General features: G+C 42.5%; 2 protein-coding genes across 7 annotated transcripts in view; one reads left to right on the forward strand and one right to left on the reverse strand.

Annotated features, from left to right (window-relative positions):
* The window catches only part of LOC138742429 (UDP-GalNAc:beta-1,3-N-acetylgalactosaminyltransferase 1-like), a 147805-nt gene that overhangs the window by 75177 nt on the left and 53331 nt on the right, over window positions 1-19297 (forward strand). The gene's annotated exons all lie outside the window — the stretch shown is intronic.
* ppm1lb (protein phosphatase, Mg2+/Mn2+ dependent, 1Lb) overlaps window positions 1-19297 on the reverse strand; it is a 78572-nt gene that overhangs the window by 6669 nt on the left and 52606 nt on the right. For both annotated transcript variants that reach the window (XM_069896786.1, XM_069896787.1), the window contains exon 3: window positions 397-558. In XM_069896786.1, coding sequence (XP_069752887.1) covers window positions 397-558 — 162 coding nt within the window. The remainder of the gene's footprint in view (window positions 1-396; window positions 559-19297) is intronic.

The raw sequence follows: 19297 nt of genomic DNA on the forward strand, positions 1-19297 counted from the left end.
AGATGCCTGTTAGTGACTATAGGCTGATGCAATGAGCTCCAAGAGCTAATAATGGATGAATTTAGGCTTTACATTTGGATTGGGGTACCTTCATACTGTCAGCAGTACTGATGTGCGATGGATTTTGCTCACAGCTAAAGATCAAGAAGAACACATGAATATTTAACATTGATTTTAGATTTCTTAGAAACGTAACGTTATAACTATATAACCACTTACAGCACAGAACAGGCCAGTTCGGCCCTACTAGACCATGCCGTAACAAATCCCCACCCTCCTAGTCCCACTGACCAGCACCCGGTCCATACCCCTCCAGTCCTCTTCTCTCCATGTAATGATCCTGTCTTTCCTTAAATGTAACCAATTAATATGAAGTTTTGCTTTTATTCCCATTACCTGCTCGTTTTATTCTCTTTCTTTCCTTCAACTGATAAGGTTTGTGATCGTGTGAAAGAGGAACAGCATTTCCATCTTTATCACACAAGACACCACGAGAATCCCCGACATTTGCAACGGTTAGTTCTTTATCTGACAGCAGTCCAACCAGACATGTTGTGCCTGTGAACAATTAAAAGAAAAACATTGCATTGAATTGATTTTGAGTGGACTGTTGAACAATGAGAATATATCAAGATTTACGACAATTTTATAATCCTACAATCCTGCGAAAAACAAACTTTTACAATGAGGACAATCAACCCTTGAGGCTCAGGCTTAAAACATTGAAAGCCTTTTACTTCTTGTGGATGTTGCATGACCTGCTGAGTTTCTCTAGCACTTTGTGTAACTTTTCAAATGAGGATTAGGCAGTTTTGCGTTGCAAGTCCCAGTCAATTTTTTTTTACAAATGCGAGTTATTTTCTAAATCTCTCCTGTCCATGACGTTTAAAGCTGCTGGGACTGGAGTGAGTACCTACTTTGCACAGCTGCTGTAAGCTGTAGGCAGCTGCAGTACTGCCCTCACTGGTGCCACTGACATCACCACGTACTTGATGTTCAAAAAAAATATGCAAATGCTGAAATTGGAAACAATTGGGGAGAGGAAGAGAGTCAATCTGGTCGATGATTCTTCAGAGTCTATCATCATCAAGCCCTTAAATGTTTATTTTTCTCTGCGGATATTGCTTAAACATTTTCTGATTTATTTCCCTAAAATATCCAATTTAAGTAATCTCCCCTAGCCCCACTTTCCTATGATAACCATATAACAATTGCAGTACGGAAACAGGCCATCTCGGCCCCTCTAGTCCGTACCGCTGTTGCAGCATCAGCAATTGGGACTGAGGTTCGAATCCTGCGCTGTCTGTAAGAAGTTCGTACCGTACGTTCAGTTTGCATGGTTTTTCCCCAGGGGCTCCCGCCTTTCAAAACGTACAGGGGTTGTAGGTCAATTGGGTGTACTCCACTCTTAGTCCTGATGCAAGGTCTTTTGCTCTATTCTCTGAACCTCTTTTAGCACTGTGCTTTAGTATTTGCATTTTCCAATCTTGGCCTTCTCTCTGTCTCCCTTTTCAATGTCCCTCTCTGTCATTGTCATTGATGGCAGATTTTCCACCATTTTGATTGTTTCTCTTGGAATAATCAATACAAGAAGATATATTGAAGGTAGAAGAATGGAAAATGGGCCAACATTGGGTTAGACTGAGAGCTAACATCTTCAGATCTGCACTCCCGATGACCTTTCTCTCTAAAGTAAAATCACTGGAGAAGAAAATGAAACTGCATCTGAACCAGAAAGAACTGCCGGGATGCTGATTACAGAAACATTGCTCCAGGACACTATTCCAGACACAACTATTACATACTCCCTGTTCATTTTCATTTGAGTGGAACAGTCAAAGAATATTTAAGAGAACAAATCAAGCTGCAAACCCTGAAAGCTTTGGAGATTGTTAGTGGGCTGACAGGCTGGGGACAGCATGTACTCAAATTTGCTACTTCTGAAGAGAGAGGAACACCCTGGGACACAGGTACAGAGACCATGTGACCAACATATTAAAGTACACTGTTTGATCAGGGGCCATTTTAAGGAAGCAGCATTTGGAGAAGCATCTCTTTGAAGGGATACTGTGGTGAGATGGCCTCATGTGGTAATGGACAATTTATCTGATTTCTCCCTTTAAGGGGGATGAGTGCACCCCATCATGCCAAAGGAACAGTTACTTTTGAAGGGGACTTAGTGGACCACAATGTGACCAGAAAAGGAAACTCACATTTTGGCTGACCCACAAAAAGGTTCTGAAAGCTTTGTGAAAGCCACTTGCTTTGTTTCCCCTCAAAAAGAAAAAGGTATTGACTCCCACTCATCTGAAAGGACATTACTTTGGAAACAACTCAACAAAGATTTTGAGAGTTTACAATAGTCTGTCACCCTGGTCAACCCCACCTCATTTGTAAATATTACATCAATTTAAGAGTCTTTGTGTCAACATTGGATTTCTGAGTCTGGACTTTGAACTGACATTTCAGAATTGAGCCTGAACTGTAATGGTTTCATATATTTACACACACACGTAAGTGTAGTTGGGGGATGACTTTAGATAAGTTAAATAAGGTGTTATGTTATTGGTACTTAATAATAAAAATATTATTTTATAACACTGTCTTGGCTAATTTCTATTGCTGATGTCTGAATACGTAACAAAATGATCCAGCTGGATAGACTTACCTCCTTCAGAGCAGACAGAGCTGCTTCTGGCAATGTTCGAGGAGGAAGAATATGTATTTACATCAATGTGAAATGGTGCACAAATGTCTTTTGTAAAGTCCTTCTGCTCAGCAGAGATAGAAAAACCTAATGGTGAAATGTAGACCTTTCTATCTGCCCAGGCAATTCTCGGTCATGCTGATTGCTGCAGTCTACGTTCCATCTTTGGTTAATGAGGGTTGGGCCATGAAAGAGCTTTACGGTGCCACCTGTGAAGCCCAGACTTCCCATCCTGATGGTGCCATGATTGTGGCTGGCGACTTCAATCAGGCCAACCTGAAAACAGTCTTACCACGATTTCAACAGCATGTTAATATCACCCACCACCAGATGAGAAAACACCCTGGATTGACTGCACCTCACCCCCACCTTGGTTACTTAGATCATGCATCAGTCCTGCCAACCCTGGCGTACAGACCACTGGCAAAGTAAACTATGACAGTTTGCAGGGAGATAAGGATGTGGGCAGGGGTGGGCCACAGCAATGCTGCAAGACTGCTTTGAGTCCTTGGACTGGAGTTGTTTCAGGGAGGCATCCACCTACAATGGTCATGTAAACAGTGAGGAGTACATTAATTCAGTGACTGGCTACATCAACAAGTGCATTGAGGATGTCACCGAGATCAAATCATGGTTTGACGCAAAGGTCCCAGCATTTCTCAGAGCTCATGATGCTGCCTTCAGGACATGGTGTAGGATGGCACTAAGATCAGCCAGGGCTGAACTCTCCCATGCAATCAGAAGGCAAAGCAGGTATACGCACAGAAGATCCACCAGGCGAAGCAAGGTGCATGAGGCAAGGGATCAAGACAAAAACTGATCACAAGCCAACCTTGTGAGTTAAAGACAATGATGCCTCCCTTCCGGACAGACTGAACATCTTCTACAGTGAAAAGAACACAATGACTCTGAAAAAGCTCTGTGTCCCCATGAGGAGCAGTTCCCGTGCGTAGCTGCGACCGAGGTGAGGGGAATCCTATTCAAGGTGGACCCATGCAAGGAAGCAGAACCAGATTACATATCTAGTTAGTACTGAAGGACTGCACAGACCAATTGATGGAGGTTTTTATCGACAGCTTCATCAGATCACTGCAAAGATCCATCATTCCTAAAGGGTACCCAAGAGGGCAACTATAACAGGCCTCAATGACTACCTTTCTGTGGCATTGACCTCCACCATTATGAAATGCTTTGAGTGTCTGGTGATGGAACACATCAAAGCATACCACCCAGAGATGTGAGACCAGTGGTTTTCACACTTTTTCTTTCCACTCACATACCCATCTTAAGTAATCCTTTTCTAATCACAAAGCACCTATGGCATAGGGGTTACTTAAAGTGGTGTGTGTGAGTGGAAAGAAAAGTGTGAAAACCACTGCGCTCGACCAATTTTTTTGTCTATAGAAGAAACCATTCCGTAAATGATGCGATAGTCTTGTCCCTCCTCTCTGTCTCTTAGAGCCATACATTCACCTCCCAAGTTCTATTTACTATGATTTCTTGATCTCTATGTTTTCATCTCAAGAGACAAGGTTTCCACAGATAGTTTTTACCAATCTACCAATTCTGACAATTACCTTGACTACACTTCTTCACTCCAGTCCCCTGCAAGGATTCTAATGCTTTCTCTCAATTCCTCCATCTGTCGTATCTGCTCCAAAGATGAGGCTTTCCAGTCCACATCATCCTAGATATCCTCCTTCTTCCAAAAACACAGCTTCCCCTCTACCACCATCTATTCAGCTCTTAGTCACCTCTCCTCCATTTCCCTCTATTCTGCCCCTGGACACAAAAACAACAGGATCTACTTTCCTCACCTACCACCCCACCAGCCTCTATATCGAACATATTATCCTATACAATTTCCAACATGATCCCACAACCAGGCAAATCTTCTACTCTCCTCCTTTTGTGTGGACTATCCAAATCATGACTCACTCGTCCACTCATCCCTTCTGTGAGAGATGGGAAAATTGATCTAAAATTATGAACATGGAAGAAACTAAAGTTCATTAGTAAAATGGCTGTAACCAGTTCAAACAGGATAAGCTTGGGGCTTAGGATGCAGGAAAGCAGAGTCAGCACGATTAACATAAGAATCTTCTAGTCTTTGTGACAAGACCATAGGACTAAGATAAGGAATGGTAAGGTACAATAGAATGTAGGAAGTTGAGGTAGTCTGGATCAGATAAGGGTCTCCTAGCCCTGGACAGAAGTACCAAGTCATACATTTCTAATTAGCTAACCATACACAGATTTATACATATGAAATTAGCCAACCCTAGATAGAATGAGTCAACTCTGCATATCAAGAGACTGTAGCCCAGAGAATCAGGAAGGTGTGAATAAGGACAATGACATGATGGGGCACCCACAGGATACCCCCTGGTCCTCCAAGTGTACTGAAACTGCACGTAGGCAGGAAGGATTACCTATGCCAAACCCATCCAGGGGGCAGAAGAATGTAAGGGGGAGGGTATTCCTACACTGAAATCAACTGTATAAAAGTTGGGTGAGCCCCAGTGTCTGTGTGTATTCCCAGGGTAAGGGGAAGCACCCAACTTTGCATTGTTGTAGTAATAAATGTTCTTTGTTCTCAATTTTTGTCTCGAGCAATTTCTTTAAAGGTACTTTAATTTCTAACACTTCCCTCCAATCGTCTCCTTGGCATCTTCCCTTGTGGCCACAGAAAGTGCCACAATTGTGCCCACACCAACTCCCTCACCACCATTTGGGGCCCCAGGCACTTCACTTATGAATCTGTGAGATTTGTCTACTTCATCAGGTGCTCTATTGTGGTCTTTTGTCTATCGAAGAGGCTGGACGCAGACTGGGAGATCACTTTGCCAAGCACCTTTGCTCTGTCTGAATCAATGACAAGGATCTCTCAGTGGCTAACCATTTCAAATCTTCGCCCCATGTCTGTCCATGACCTCATGCACAGTTCATCCAAGGCTATCTGTAAATTGGAGGGGCAACACCTAATATTCTGTCTAGGCACTCTCCAACTGGATGGCATTAACAACCTGTCTGGTTTCTGATCACCCACTCCTCATTTTCCCTTTCTTCCCAACATTTTGTCTTCTTTCCTCCAGCTCTCCACTCCCTTCCTTCTCCATTCACAGAGCCATCTGTTACAGAGTCCAGAGGACCCCAAAAACCAGCAGCAATAGATAGGCACCACAACACAGAGTTACTTCAACAAAAGTAGCTTTTAATTATAACTGAACAAGAAAACAGGATTAAACTCTAACTTACCTACTTAATTCCCCCTCCTCTAATACTAAATGCAGGTGTGAATAATGTATATTTAAAATTAGAAAAGTTTTTTGGATCACAATCCAATCTCACTGGTTGCAGGCAATTCTTGTACTGTGCACAGAAGTTAGCATTAACAAAGTTCACCAGTCTTTGGTGCTTAACAGGCAAATGGTTACCACTCAGGAGGGTTCTTGCTCGTTTTCAGAGAGAGATTCCTTTTCCAGGACATCTGCAACTGATTCCTTCTCAATCAGTCTTCCTGACAAAAATTGCTCCCTTCAGAGTTCTCCAGATGATCCTCTTTCTTTCAGGTCACCTTTCAGATTGCCAGTCTTCTCCTTTGACCAGACAGCCTTCCAAAGTTTGCCAGCTTTGTCCTTCTGGAAATAATTTCTGTGACTCCTCTCTCTTCCTCTCTGAGAGCAAATCAGTTCTCCTCTGCCTGCAAAGATCACATGCTCTCCCAGGCAAGCTGCTGTCGATACTTTGTTGCCTCTTGCAAAAAGCATTCTGCAAAAGTCCTGCAAATATTCTGTTTTAAAATGTGTGTGTGCAAACTGCTCTAACAATTCATCCCAAACCACCTCTAAATAGTCTGTCACACATCTCCCTTCCACTGTTTGCTGGTGTTCCCTCCCTCCCTCATCCAACTTTACCTCCTCTCTGTGGGCCTGTGCTTCTCCCCTTGCCCTCCCCTCCCACCATTTTGTCCAGGCGGCTGTCTACATTTTGCTCATACCTTGATGAAAAGGGCTCAAGCCTGACACATTGGTTTTGTATCTTTATCTTTGCTATATGAAGTACACTGTTTAACCTGCTGAGTTTCTCCAGCATTGTGTTTTTACTTTTACACCATAATCTTTCTGTCTCCTTGTATCCTTAAATTCCTTTTGAGTTTAGAATCTCTCTCACTCTTAAATATAATTTTCCTTCACAGCCTTCTGCAATATGAGAATTTCACAAATTCACCAGTGAAGAAATTTCTCTTAATCTCAGTCCTAGATATTTTATCCACTTTATATTCAAATTGACCTCTCATTTCAGATCCTCAGTCAGGGTAAACATTTTCCCTCCAATGAGTCTGCTTAGTTTTGTCAGTAAAGTGAATGCCCTGTCATTCTAAATTCTAGTTCACCCAGTTTCTCATCATGTGATAGCTTCGTGTTCCAAGAATCAGCATGGAACCTTCTCTATACTTCCCCAGTAAGGAGTCCAAAACTGCAACAGTACAATGGACTTGTATTATGGGCTTTATTAATTATAGTAAGATACTCTTGCTCCTGTATTCAAAACCTCTTGCAATGAAAACCAAAGTCATTTGTTGACTTATCTGCTTGCTGAACCAATATGTTTACTATTTGTAGCTGGTGAATCCTTTTAATCAACATTTGCTAATCTCTCACTCTTTAACTAATATTATGCTATTCTTTTTTACCTTCCAAAATGGATAACTTCAAAGTCTATTTGCCCAACCATGCAAATTTACATCCACCCAGATTTCTCTTAACCAAATTGTTAATGTTGTGAATATATGGGGAATAGCATTGATCACTATGGTAACACATGCCACCCAAAGAAAGATCCTCTTTTTCTGATACTGTTTCCTGCTGTCAACATATCTTCAATACATGCCTCTGTATTACCTCCAGCCATATGTACCTTAATTTTGCATGTTAACCTCTTGATGTAAGAGTTTATCATAGGCTTTCAGAAATCTAGTTAGACTACATCGACTGGTTCTCCTCAATAGCTACCCTCAAGTGGATGGTCAAACTTAATTTGCCTTTCATACATCCATGCTGACTGTCTTATCCTATAAATATTTTTGTAGTGTTATCATGTGTTTTATTGAAGATTCAGACATTTTCCTCTTTCTGGTGTTAATCTAACTGGTCTGCATTTTCCTCTTTCCTTCTTTTTTAAAAAATGTGGGAATCTTCCAATCTGCAGGAACTGTTCCAAAATCCGAGAATGTTGGAAAATTACAAACAATTGTCCATTATTTTCATGACTAACTCTTTCAGAACTCTGGGATGCAGGTTACAAGGCCTAGCAGCTTTCAGTCCCACAAATTACTTCAACATTATTTTTAATAATACTAATTTCTTTTCATTCTTTTCATTAAACCCTAGAGTCCCAACTATTTGGGTATGAGCAGAACAACCCAGCACATTTTTAAGATATTATTGCTAATTTGATTTGATCAGTATACATGTAGATTAAGTCTTGTACCCTTATTACTTGAATCACCAGTTTCCTATTTGATGCCACTAATTCCATTGCCATCACTGTTTGGAGGCCCAGTGGTGACTCTCACCATTACTTCCTGCCCCTTGCTATACTTTATCACTGTGGCTCTGATTTCAAATTCTACCAACAACCCGATCTCATTTTCTTAATTACATGTCCTTTCTAAATATTGAATATTTTTGTATATTAAACCCCGATCATTGGTCACCCTGGAATAACATTTCCATTTTCTGAACAGTACTGTATCAGTTGGATCCATGTTTATTGTTATTCAAATACCTTGTATGAATGCTTCTTGCATTCACCTACATATTTGGCATTTTTTTTAATATACCATGGCCCTATTTATCTTTTAGCATTTTATCTTTTCCCAACTCTTACTGTATACTTTCATTTTTTTCAATCTGTTCCTTGCTGGAACAATTTGGTTACATTTGCCCAACAAATTTCCTGCAGGCTTTCCTTGTTTTTTTTTTCCTCTCTCCGGTATTTTATATTCCTCTCCACTGGGACCCATCCCCAAAACTTGTTTAGGTCCAAGACTTATCTAGTTTCTTGGTTATATGTTTCATCAGAACTTAGATCCCAGCATAATTCTGGTAGAGTCCATTCATGCAGATTATGTCCCCAGAACTGACGACAATATAAACAGTAGTAGCTCTGGCTCAAGGTTGCAGGATTCTCGCATCTCAATCACTTTATTAGAGAATCTAGATTGACCACTCTGGGCAGTTCTAAATTCTGCTGTTCTGTCAGGGACAGCACCCTCTCTATAAATGATGATTTTGTTGCCTTGAGTTCAGAACATGATGAGTGATCAAAATGAGGTAGTTTAAATAATAAAAAAATAATTTAATGAAGAGGCTGCAATAAAAATAAAGAGGTGGAGGGGCCTGTTATTTTAAAATCTCGGCATTTTTCCACTGTGTGTGGACGTTTCTCTTTAAAAAACTGGATGCTGTGTTAGTTGAAATTTTCCATTTTTTTTTGGCTCAATTCCACAGTTAAATTATAGTGGGCTGGGTTAGATATCAGTAAATCAAATTGAGCTTAGTCATGATCTGGATGAAAAACAGAATAGACAGTAGTGTCTTCAAGCTTGATTCATGAAACCAGTAAGGAACTCCTTCAATGAAGCACTCAAATCCTGTAACAAGATCTACATGGATACAGGTTCATCAGAAGGTTTGCCAATATAACGTTCACCTGTCCTTCAGGAGCTTTGGTGAGACTGGAAAAACCTGCACAATTAGCGCTGTCTCACATTCCAACCCAATGTTGTGCAGCAGATGGGATTTTGGAGATTGGTAAATGAAGGAACTCTTTATACTGGATGTGGGCTTCATGGAGAAGAAGTTATTCAAGTGGTACCTGTTGCTAAACATGGAAGCCAAGGAACCATAATATTACACAATGTATTTGATTCTTGTTGCTTATCGTTGCTTTTACAAGGTGGATCCTTTGTGATTACAGCAATTGTAGAGGTGGTCTGTTCAGATCCGTTTCTTCACTGTTCAGTGCTTTTGGCTTGGGGAGTCTGGGTTTGGAATCCCAGCTGCATCTCTGCAATATGAGTATGTATGCTTTTCACTTCTATAGCACTGGTATCCTTCACCTTGGGCAGTGGGATCTCCTTCCATGTTATTGCAGACCAGCATGGTGCAGAAAAGAGTTACGAGACAGGTATTTATAATGCTGTTTTATGGAAACATATAATTCATCCACAATTGTGCTCATGGCCTGCACAGTCTCAAATAAGAACAGTTCTTACACACTTAGGAGGCAACCATTTTTTTCAAAGTCTGTCTTTGTAATTGCCTGCAACTTTCTATCCACTAATTCCAAAATCCATAGAGAAATGGCTGGATTATCAATCTTTCCAAGGTCATAGCTAAATAAAAATCAGCAACATTACCTGAGTGAAAATCTTGACCCTTAGGACAAGTTTCTCTTCTCACCTTAAACCCGTGGTCTGTAGGTTTAGGAATGAAAAAAAAAACAGTTGCAGGAACTCAGCAAGTCATGCAGCACCAGTAGGGAAGAAAAGAATAGTTGACATTTCAGGTCCAAATCCTTCAAGACCAAGAGTGCAGAGTCAAGCTCACCAGTTTAATAAGAACAGCGAAGGAGGATATGGAGAGAGGCCAGTGGGAATTGGGGAACCAGAGAAGGGTGAAGGATGATGGATAGATGGGAAGAGGGAAGGCAGTTGATTAGCAGGAGGAATCTCTCCTTCAATGACTCTCTGGTCCACTCATTCTTCCCTACCTACCTCTCAGTGACCCCTGGTACATGCCCCTGCAACTGCAGGAGGTGAAGCTCTCACACTCTCACCTCTTCCATACCACCATCTAGGGACCTAAATAGCCCTTTTAGATAAGGCAAAGATTTATGCGCATCTCTTCAAACTTCTGCATTTAGTGTGCTTATTGTTGCCTCCTCTACATTGGTGAGACCAAATACAGATTGGATTGTTTTTCAGAACATCTGTACTTGGACTACAATGGCGAGCCAGAGCTCCTGGTTTAATGCCATTTAGGGAGTATATTCAAGATGGACTGTGTGGGAAACATGCATATGTGTTTGAGGGGTAAAGACATGTCCAGTATGTTTGGCAAGAAATACAGAATAGGTAGAGCAATCATGAACAGAAAGGGGACTTTTGCATGGGTATGTTGGAAAAGGCAGTGATTAAGGCAGATTTAAAGGAGTGAACTGCAACAATGGGGAATGAAATTGATATGGATACAAACATTTAGTATTAAAAGAGCTAGGGTCCGTGTTTGTCATCAAAAATGATTTAGAACTAGAGGAAGTTATGGAACATGAAGAAATCTATTGAGTTCAGACCAATCAAAGATGGAGCTAATTGGGTTACCTGTCCTCCCAGTCTCAGTCCACAACTTTGTAGATGAGACCTCTTTGAGTACTCATTCAGTCCAGTGATCAGAGATCCTGATATCAGCATTTTAGATACTTTGTCCTGGAACTCGCATTTAAATATTTGTCAAATCACCTGGTGATCTCTTGAATTCTCTGTAATTCTATAACTTCCCACCACCATTTCTTATCTAATACCGTGGATGAATTATTCACACCTTTGCCAGCAGTGATATCCACAGGCAATATTAATTGGATTTGGTCCTTTCCCCAAGTGACTGGAATGATGATAGAGTGCTAGTGATCCTCCTGAACACTAGAGGGAGTCAGAGATTAGTTTGGTTGCAGCTTAGGTTGGATTCAAGGTGGATGCCTCCGCATGGTGTGAGTTCTTTAGCTAATGAAGTACAGTTGCTTTAAAAGAATCCAAGTTCCTTTATTACAATAAAAAGAAACATCACTTGGTACCAGCAGTGTGCATGAAACCAGGAGGAGAGAAACACCAGAAAGGTGTAGAGTTTGTATCAGTCATTATCAACAGAGATATGGAGAGTGTAAAGAATCCTGATGCTGTAAATTGGACTGGAAATGTCAACTACAAGTGGAGGTTGTTCAAACAATGTTCATGCTGTACCTGCAAGCTATTGAACTCAATGGAAATCTGATGCAAGATTGCACTGCTACTTACCATAGTGGGACCTCAAGCACTAGAGGTATTCAACACATTGGTTTTTGCCGAGGCAGAAGACCAGGGCAGGTTTGACAAGGTTATTAGGATGTTTGATGAACACTGTTCACCAAAGAAAAATTAAACATTCAAGAGGTACATGTTATTGCTGCAGATTACCTAATTACTCCACAATAGCACAGCCACAATCACAGCAGTCCTATCACTGTGAACTGAGGCTTGCAGATACATAATGCTCAGAGTTATGTAATAGATCAACAATATAAATCTACCAAGACAATGGTATATTCAAAACAATAATTTTTATTAATAACATAACATTTCTGACTTAACTCTAAACTTAATCTCCACTATGAACAAATGTGTGTGTGTGTGTGTGTGTGTATGTGTGTGGGGGGGGGGGGTAACCAAAACCATTACAGCTCAGGCATAATTCTGAAGAGATGATTTTAAAGTTCAGTAAGTTTTGCTTTGAAATTCAGATTCTTTAAATTGTTGCTCAACAGCAATTATGGAGTTGGTGTGAGGCATCAGACTTCCTAAAACTCACAAAATTCTTGAAGAGTTGTTTTTAGAGAATTCTTTCTTCATATGAATGATTTCCTCCTCTTGCATGGAGGTTTTAGTACTTGTGATTTCTGCACGGTGATTTCACAAACACGCAAGGACTACATAAAGTACTCATCTTAAAGAGACAGTCAGAGTGGCTTTTTCTTTTGAAAACCACTTATTCTGTGTTCTCCTTTGACCTTGTAACATGTTACAGTACCTTTCTGGTTACTGTATCTTCAAACCTGTCTTACTTACAGGATGGCCAAGCAACAACTTCTGGTTTCAAAATATCTGTTTTCAGTAATATGCTCTCTGAAAATGTCTTTAATCATGTAACATGACATCATTGCTGTCTTTGTTTCATTTCTCCAAAAGCACTTTGCAGATGGCCTCTTACCTGCTGATACAAATGACTCAAGTGTTTTTCTGAGTGTTTGAAGTTTATCTCTTCCAAATGTTTATGAGTTAATGTGGTTTTGAGTAGTATGCACAGCTCAACAAAAAGAATGACTTTGCACACACGTGCTTCTCCTTAGCAAACAATTTCAATGAACAATTGCTTCTGGTATTATGGCTGGTTACACAGCTTCAGCCAACAATGTTTAATAGACACTTCAATTTTCTGAGCACAAAGGTCTGTGTCTGTGAGTGTCCCCTGTCCATCTGACAATTCCTTTTCTAAGAAATATACATAATAAGTGCCTGTCCCGCATCGGACTTGTCAGCCACAAACGAGCCTGCAGCTGACGTGGACTTTTTTACCCCCTCCATAAATCTTCGTCCGCGAAGCCAAGCCAAAGAAAGACATAATAAGTAAAGATTAATAACACAATTCCATCACACCAGACTCCGTGATTGGGAAGAACATTTGGTTAGATATTATAAAAAACAAAACCCTCATTAAAACAGCTGGATTTTTGAGGAGAAATTGAATAGACTGCAGGGATAAGAAACCATGTACTCCATGCAAAATGCTGATCTCACAGACTACACTTTATCAAAACAGCTTCTATTTGAGCTGACGGAGCAAATGTTAATTATGGCCATCTTGCAGCTGCGTATCAGAATCAAACAAAGGAAACTGAAATATTTTGCTTCCCGAGAGTGTAGCACACATTGTGTATAACACAGTGAGATACATTAGCTGCCATGTAAATGTTGATCTCTATTGAATAAGTTGATCTCTACTGAATAAGTTGATTTCCACTGAAAATGGTAATTAATCACTAGAGCAGTTCTACTGAGAGTAGTCATGCTTAAAGAAAAAAATTGAATTAGTTAAAATACAGATGCTGCTTGGCTCAGCCACTCCTCCATGTATTGGTAGAGGTTTCAACTCTAAAGCTGTGAACAGTCAAAACTGTTGAGAGCAAATACTCTCTGGGTAGGAATGGGGAGGCACAAAAATTGGATCTCTGCTTGCTGAGAGGGAAAAGGGTGAAGCAAAATTGAAATGTTGGCAGATTTTAACTTAATTCTATGAGGCACTTGGATGCTGGGTGAATTTCAGCTAAGATTTGCTTTCACAGACGGAGGGGAAACAAGAGACACTAGTAATAAATGTCATCAGGACATACTGGTAATCCTGATGGAAAAAGATGTTTTCATTAATTTGGATATAATAGAGTGACATTTCGACATAAAAATACATTGGATTATAGGTTCTAAATAATTGAGAATTCAATCTTAATTATAAACTCCAATCTGTAAGCTAAAGTGTTACCTCTCTCTCATACACAGTCATGAACAAACTCGTACAGCTTTGGAGAACTTGATCCTGATAAATATAGCTTGCATATGTGCTGTCCACCCACCACGAGAATATGTAATATTTAGTATTGATAACTGTTGCTTTCATGCTAGCTGTAGAGCTCGTCGAAAGAATCAAAGGCTTGTTGATCCAAACCAAGGCTTTTATTAGCAAAAGACAGGAGCTCTTCACAGGTGGCCGACCAGTCCGGAATGATCCGACCTGGCTAGGGACACAACCCTTTAAGGCCCAGACAGTAGGTGTGGCTTAGCTCTCAGCCAATCGCTGTAAGCACAGTCTAGATACTGTAACTATATACACTATATACATTGGTGATAGATCTGTACTATCACACTACCATACATTAGTTTTGAGTGGACAAATAAACAAATTGATTTCAATCATGTAGGTCCTAGGTTGAACCACTGATGGCAAAAGAACTTTGATGGAAGATAAAAAAATCAGCATTAAAGTATGTATTTAGCAATGTGTCTCCGCTCCATCCTCAACATTCATTGGAGCGACTTCATCCCTAACATCGAAGTACTCGAGATGGCAGAGGCCGACAGCATTGAATCCACGCTGCTGAAGATCCAACTGCGCTGGGTAGGTCATGTCTCCAGAATGGAGGACCATCGCCTTCCCAAGATCATGTTATATGGCGAGCTCTCCACTGGCCACCATGACAGAGGTGCACCAAAGAAGAGGTACAAGGACTGCCTAAAGAAATCTCTTGGTGCCTGCCACATTGACCACCGCCAGTGGGCTGATATCGCCTCAAACCGTGCATCTTGGTGCCTCACAGTTCGGCAGGCAGCAACCTCCTTTGAAGAAGACTGCAGAGCCCACCTCGCTGACAAAAGACAAAGGAGGAAAAACCCAACACCCAACCCCAACCAACCAATTTTCCCCTGCAACCGCTGCAACCGTGTTTGCCTGTCCCGCATCGGACTTGTCAGCCACAAACGAGCCTGCAGCTGACGTGGACATTTTTACCCCCTCCATAAATCTTCGTCCGTGAAGCCAAGCCAAAGAGAGATCTTTGTCAGAGAAGGCTAGTTTGACTGTCAAATGCAAATGTAATTATAACAACATGATACAATGTTTATTCTTTTATTCCATCTGGATGCCCTTCAACCGAATAGAATTAATATCAACTTCCCCCTCCAGTTTCCATGTTTCCACCCCCCACCCCCATCTTTCCCTATATCTTCTTTCCTCTAGCCGAGCCAAAAACAAACTCCCTCCCCCAGTCAATTCTCCTCTCTCCTGTGCCCCATCCATATCCAATTAACATCTTTTGTCTCCTCCCCCTGCCCATTCTTCCCTTCTCCCTTGTCTTTTAAGTCAGGTGCTTGCCTGGTTTTTCCACACCTTGAAGAAGGACTCAGGCCCAAAATGTCAGTTATATATCTTTACCTCCTAAGGACTCTGTGAGATCTGCCGAGTTCCTCCAGCAGTTCTAATCAAGCTACTCGGACAAGACCTTTCCTGACAAATTTGTACTGCTGCTTTTGATTAATCCTGGCCTCTCTATGCTTGTGGACTCTCAGAATTGTTTCCATTAATATGTCAACATATGTGAAGCTCTCTGGGCAGTTAGTTACTGGTATTAGGTCTATACATTTCTCGGTACATGTTAGCAATCTTTCAATCTCCAGACCTAGGCATGCACCGAAAGACCTTGAGCTACTTCCTGCCTTGCTATTGTTAAGAGGCTCAAGTAGTGACAGTGAAGAATGGGAAACAGTTAGTTGAAAGTTGTTCAGGGCCAACAGCAACTTGAGCAAAGAGCGTGAAGAGAGTAAGAACTACAGTTTGTGCAGGGAAGTAGGCCACTTATGCACAGGCAATAAGACGGAAAATTGCCAACATCACCACCCCCAGTGAGTGAACACCCCCTCAACCTCGACTGCAACTGAAGCTATGAAATGACCGAGATCAGGGATAGAGAGGAGACCCCCAAGCAGAAAACCCCAATCATGTCTGGAGATCCATCCTGAGGAAGCAGAATCGATAGAGGAGGGAGCTGTAGAGGGAAAAGGGCAGGCAGTGAGGAAAAGAAAGAAAACCCAAGAAGCCCCAAAGAAGAAACTAGCAATGGACACTGTAAGCTGGGGAAAGAAAATGGTCAAGGTGCAAACAGAAGCCAGCAGTTTCTTGGCATGTGAGAAGGAAACTGCCACAAGCACCAGTCAAAGACAGAGGGTGTGTAAGGATGGAGAGGAAAGAAAGGAAGGAATCAGATCACAATTAAGCCCGACAGTGGGAGGTACAGCTCCCAGCTCTGCGAGACTGGGAGCAAGGCAGAGGACATTGGACCCTGGCTCCGGGAGACTGGGAGCAGAGCAGATGCCATGGCTCCCCAGCTACGGTAGACAGAGGAACAGGAGAACAGCTGGATCTCTCCCCCCACTGTCCACTGTGGCACCACCAGGTTTGCCTGAGGAGACTCCTCTCGCAGAGGAAGATCACACCCTGTTCCTGAGCCTGCAATCAGTACTGAAGTTCACCAAGTGGCTGATTGATACTGACTGGACTCTAAGGATTGAGAATAGGGAACTCCTATGAAGAAAAAAATGGAGGTTAAATTTGCAACCCTCAACGTGCACAGTGTTAAATGCACTAGCAATGTGTAAACACCTTGCAATATCTTGGTAAAGTCAAGACAGATGTGATTTTCCCACAGGGGTGCAGGTTCCCACACCTCTGAAACTATCAGTGGTGGTTGTGATGATGATTTGTCTCTGTGGTCAGGGGTTGGGGGGTGGGGGGTAACGATTGTTGCGCATCCGGTCTAGGTATCTTGCGGCAAGGAAGGAACTTTGTAATTATTGAAGTTAAGGAGATGGTTGGGGGGACAGCTCTCCATGTTGGACATGAAGTTCCGTGACTCCCGGCTAATCAGCATGTATGTGCGTAGCAAAATGCTGGCTGTCTTTCAGCAGCTCCCACCATTGCTGGTCGTTCTGGCCAATAAATTTGACTGCATCATTGATGCGGCTGAACGATTCGGCAGGGCTAACAGCAAAGTGGACAGCTCCTCCAGACTCCTAGTGGAGTCGGTAAAGGATGCACAGCTGTGCAATGCCCTCAGCAACCCTGCAGGTGGAACAGTCTCAGCTCACCTCATCGATATTGGATGGCTCAACTCAGTCCTGGATAGACAGTCTTCGTGTCAAAGGCTGTCATGGTCAGAACCACCAGCATTACGCCGGTGTTCTTCTCTGATCATTGCCTCCTTAATACCTCCTGTCACATACAGGAGAACCAGAAGTCAGGCAGGGGAATGTGGAAACTGAACATGAAGTTGCTGACCCCAGAGAATGTGGAGGAACTAAAGAAGTACACTGGTTGGAGAACCATGAAACTCTTCAGTGACTTCAAGAGGTTCTTTATTCTCAAAGGTGTTCAGAGTGCAAGACAGAGACAGTAGGAATTGAGCCTACTCCAGACTGATCTGCAGCAACTCCTCCTTCTGCAGTCGAGGGGAGTGTTGTGAGGGAGGAACTCCAAGAGATGAAGAGCTGGCAAGCCTTGCTATTCCCTTCAGAGTCCTCCAAGATTATCTTCCAATCAAGAGTCCGCACAGTGGAGCAGGATGAAATGTGCTCACATTTCTTCTTCCAAAAGCTTCACAGAGGAAACACTGTGATCCACAGCCATGAGGAAGAGACTGGCTCAGTCACATCCTCACAGATGGTCATTCAATGCCATCATGAAGTGTCATCTTCAAATAGAAAGAGGAGAAAAAGAAGTTATCAGGACTTGGAGAGCCATATCATCACTAAACGTTGACTACAAAATCTTGTCCAAAGCCTTTGCCAATCGAGGCAACCCAGACCAAACCTGCATGGTTCCAGGCAGGAAGATCTCTGACAGCCTCGCACTGCTCAGGGATATGCTCGCCTACGTGCAGGTAGGGTGGTGGACACCTGCCTGGTCAGTTTAGACCAGAAGGCTTTCAACCATTTATCGCACACGTACATGATGGATGTGCTCCCAAAATGGGCTTTGGGAAGAGAATCTGGAATTGGATCAAACTGCTCTACACAGACATCTGAAAATCTGAAGTGCAGTCCAAATCAATGGGTGGGAAACCGAGAGCTTCCCCATCAAGTCTGGAGTTAGGCAAGGCTGTCCGCTGTCTCCAGTCTTATTTGTGTACTGCACAGAGCCCTCTGCCGAAACCATTAGGAAGGATGAGGGCATAGAGGAGTGATGTTGCCAGGCAGTGGAGGCACTCATGTAAGGCCTCCCTGTATCTTCTGTTCGGATACATGATCGATTTGGAGACTGATCAGCATATGTAGGCATTTTGAGTCTACATTAGGCACCAGGGTAAACTGGAAAAAGAGTGAGGTAATGCTCTTCGGTGACTGGCCCAACCAGTCGACCATTCCCTTCACAGTCAGATCTGACTACCTGAAGGTGCAGAGGATCTAGTTTGGAAGGGCTGAGGCATGCAACAAGAATTGGTCAGAGCAGATCGCAAAGGTCCACCAAAAAATGGGTTTCAATAATGGGGAAGAACCTGGCCATCAGGTGCAAGGTGCTCTCTGCACTGTTCCCATCCCCTGCATCTCTCCCCTTGCGGTTACCAGAGCAGTTTTCTGATTCATATGGGGGTCCAAAATGGATAGGGTCCAAAGAGGCACCATGTACAAGATGCCAAATAGTGGAAGTAAGGGCGTACCCAATGTGGCCCTCATCCTGATAACCAGTTTTATGTGTAGCCGCATCAGGGTGTGTGTGGAACCAAAGTAAGAGGGCACATAATGCTGCTACATGCCGAGGTTCTCCCTGTCCCAGGTGTTGTGAAGGATAGACCTGGCCCCCATTGCTGCTCAATATCCCAGTCACCTGGACTTCCCCACACCTCCTAGCCTTAGTGGAGAAGTTTTTCCAGAGCAACATCTTTGACCACAAAGCCATCAGGCAGTGAAACTGAGAGACGAGGACTTGATGGATCCAGTGGGATGGTTCCCTGGACAGAACGTCTAGGTCATCTGGTGGAATGCCTCATTGCTAGGATTCACAGTTGAGGGAGCTGGAGCAGGGCGGAATCTTGGACTGAGCGGTTGGCACTGAAAAGAGATTTGCAGACGATGCCGCTTTAGTTGCCCATTCAGAGCCAGCTCTTCAGCGCTTGACGTCCTGCTTTGCGGAAACTGCCAAAATGTTTGGCCTGGAAGTCAGCCTGAAGAAA

Source organism: Narcine bancroftii, chromosome 9 (genome assembly GCF_036971445.1).
Source record: "Narcine bancroftii isolate sNarBan1 chromosome 9, sNarBan1.hap1, whole genome shotgun sequence".
NCBI lineage: Eukaryota > Metazoa > Chordata > Chondrichthyes > Torpediniformes > Narcinidae > Narcine > Narcine bancroftii.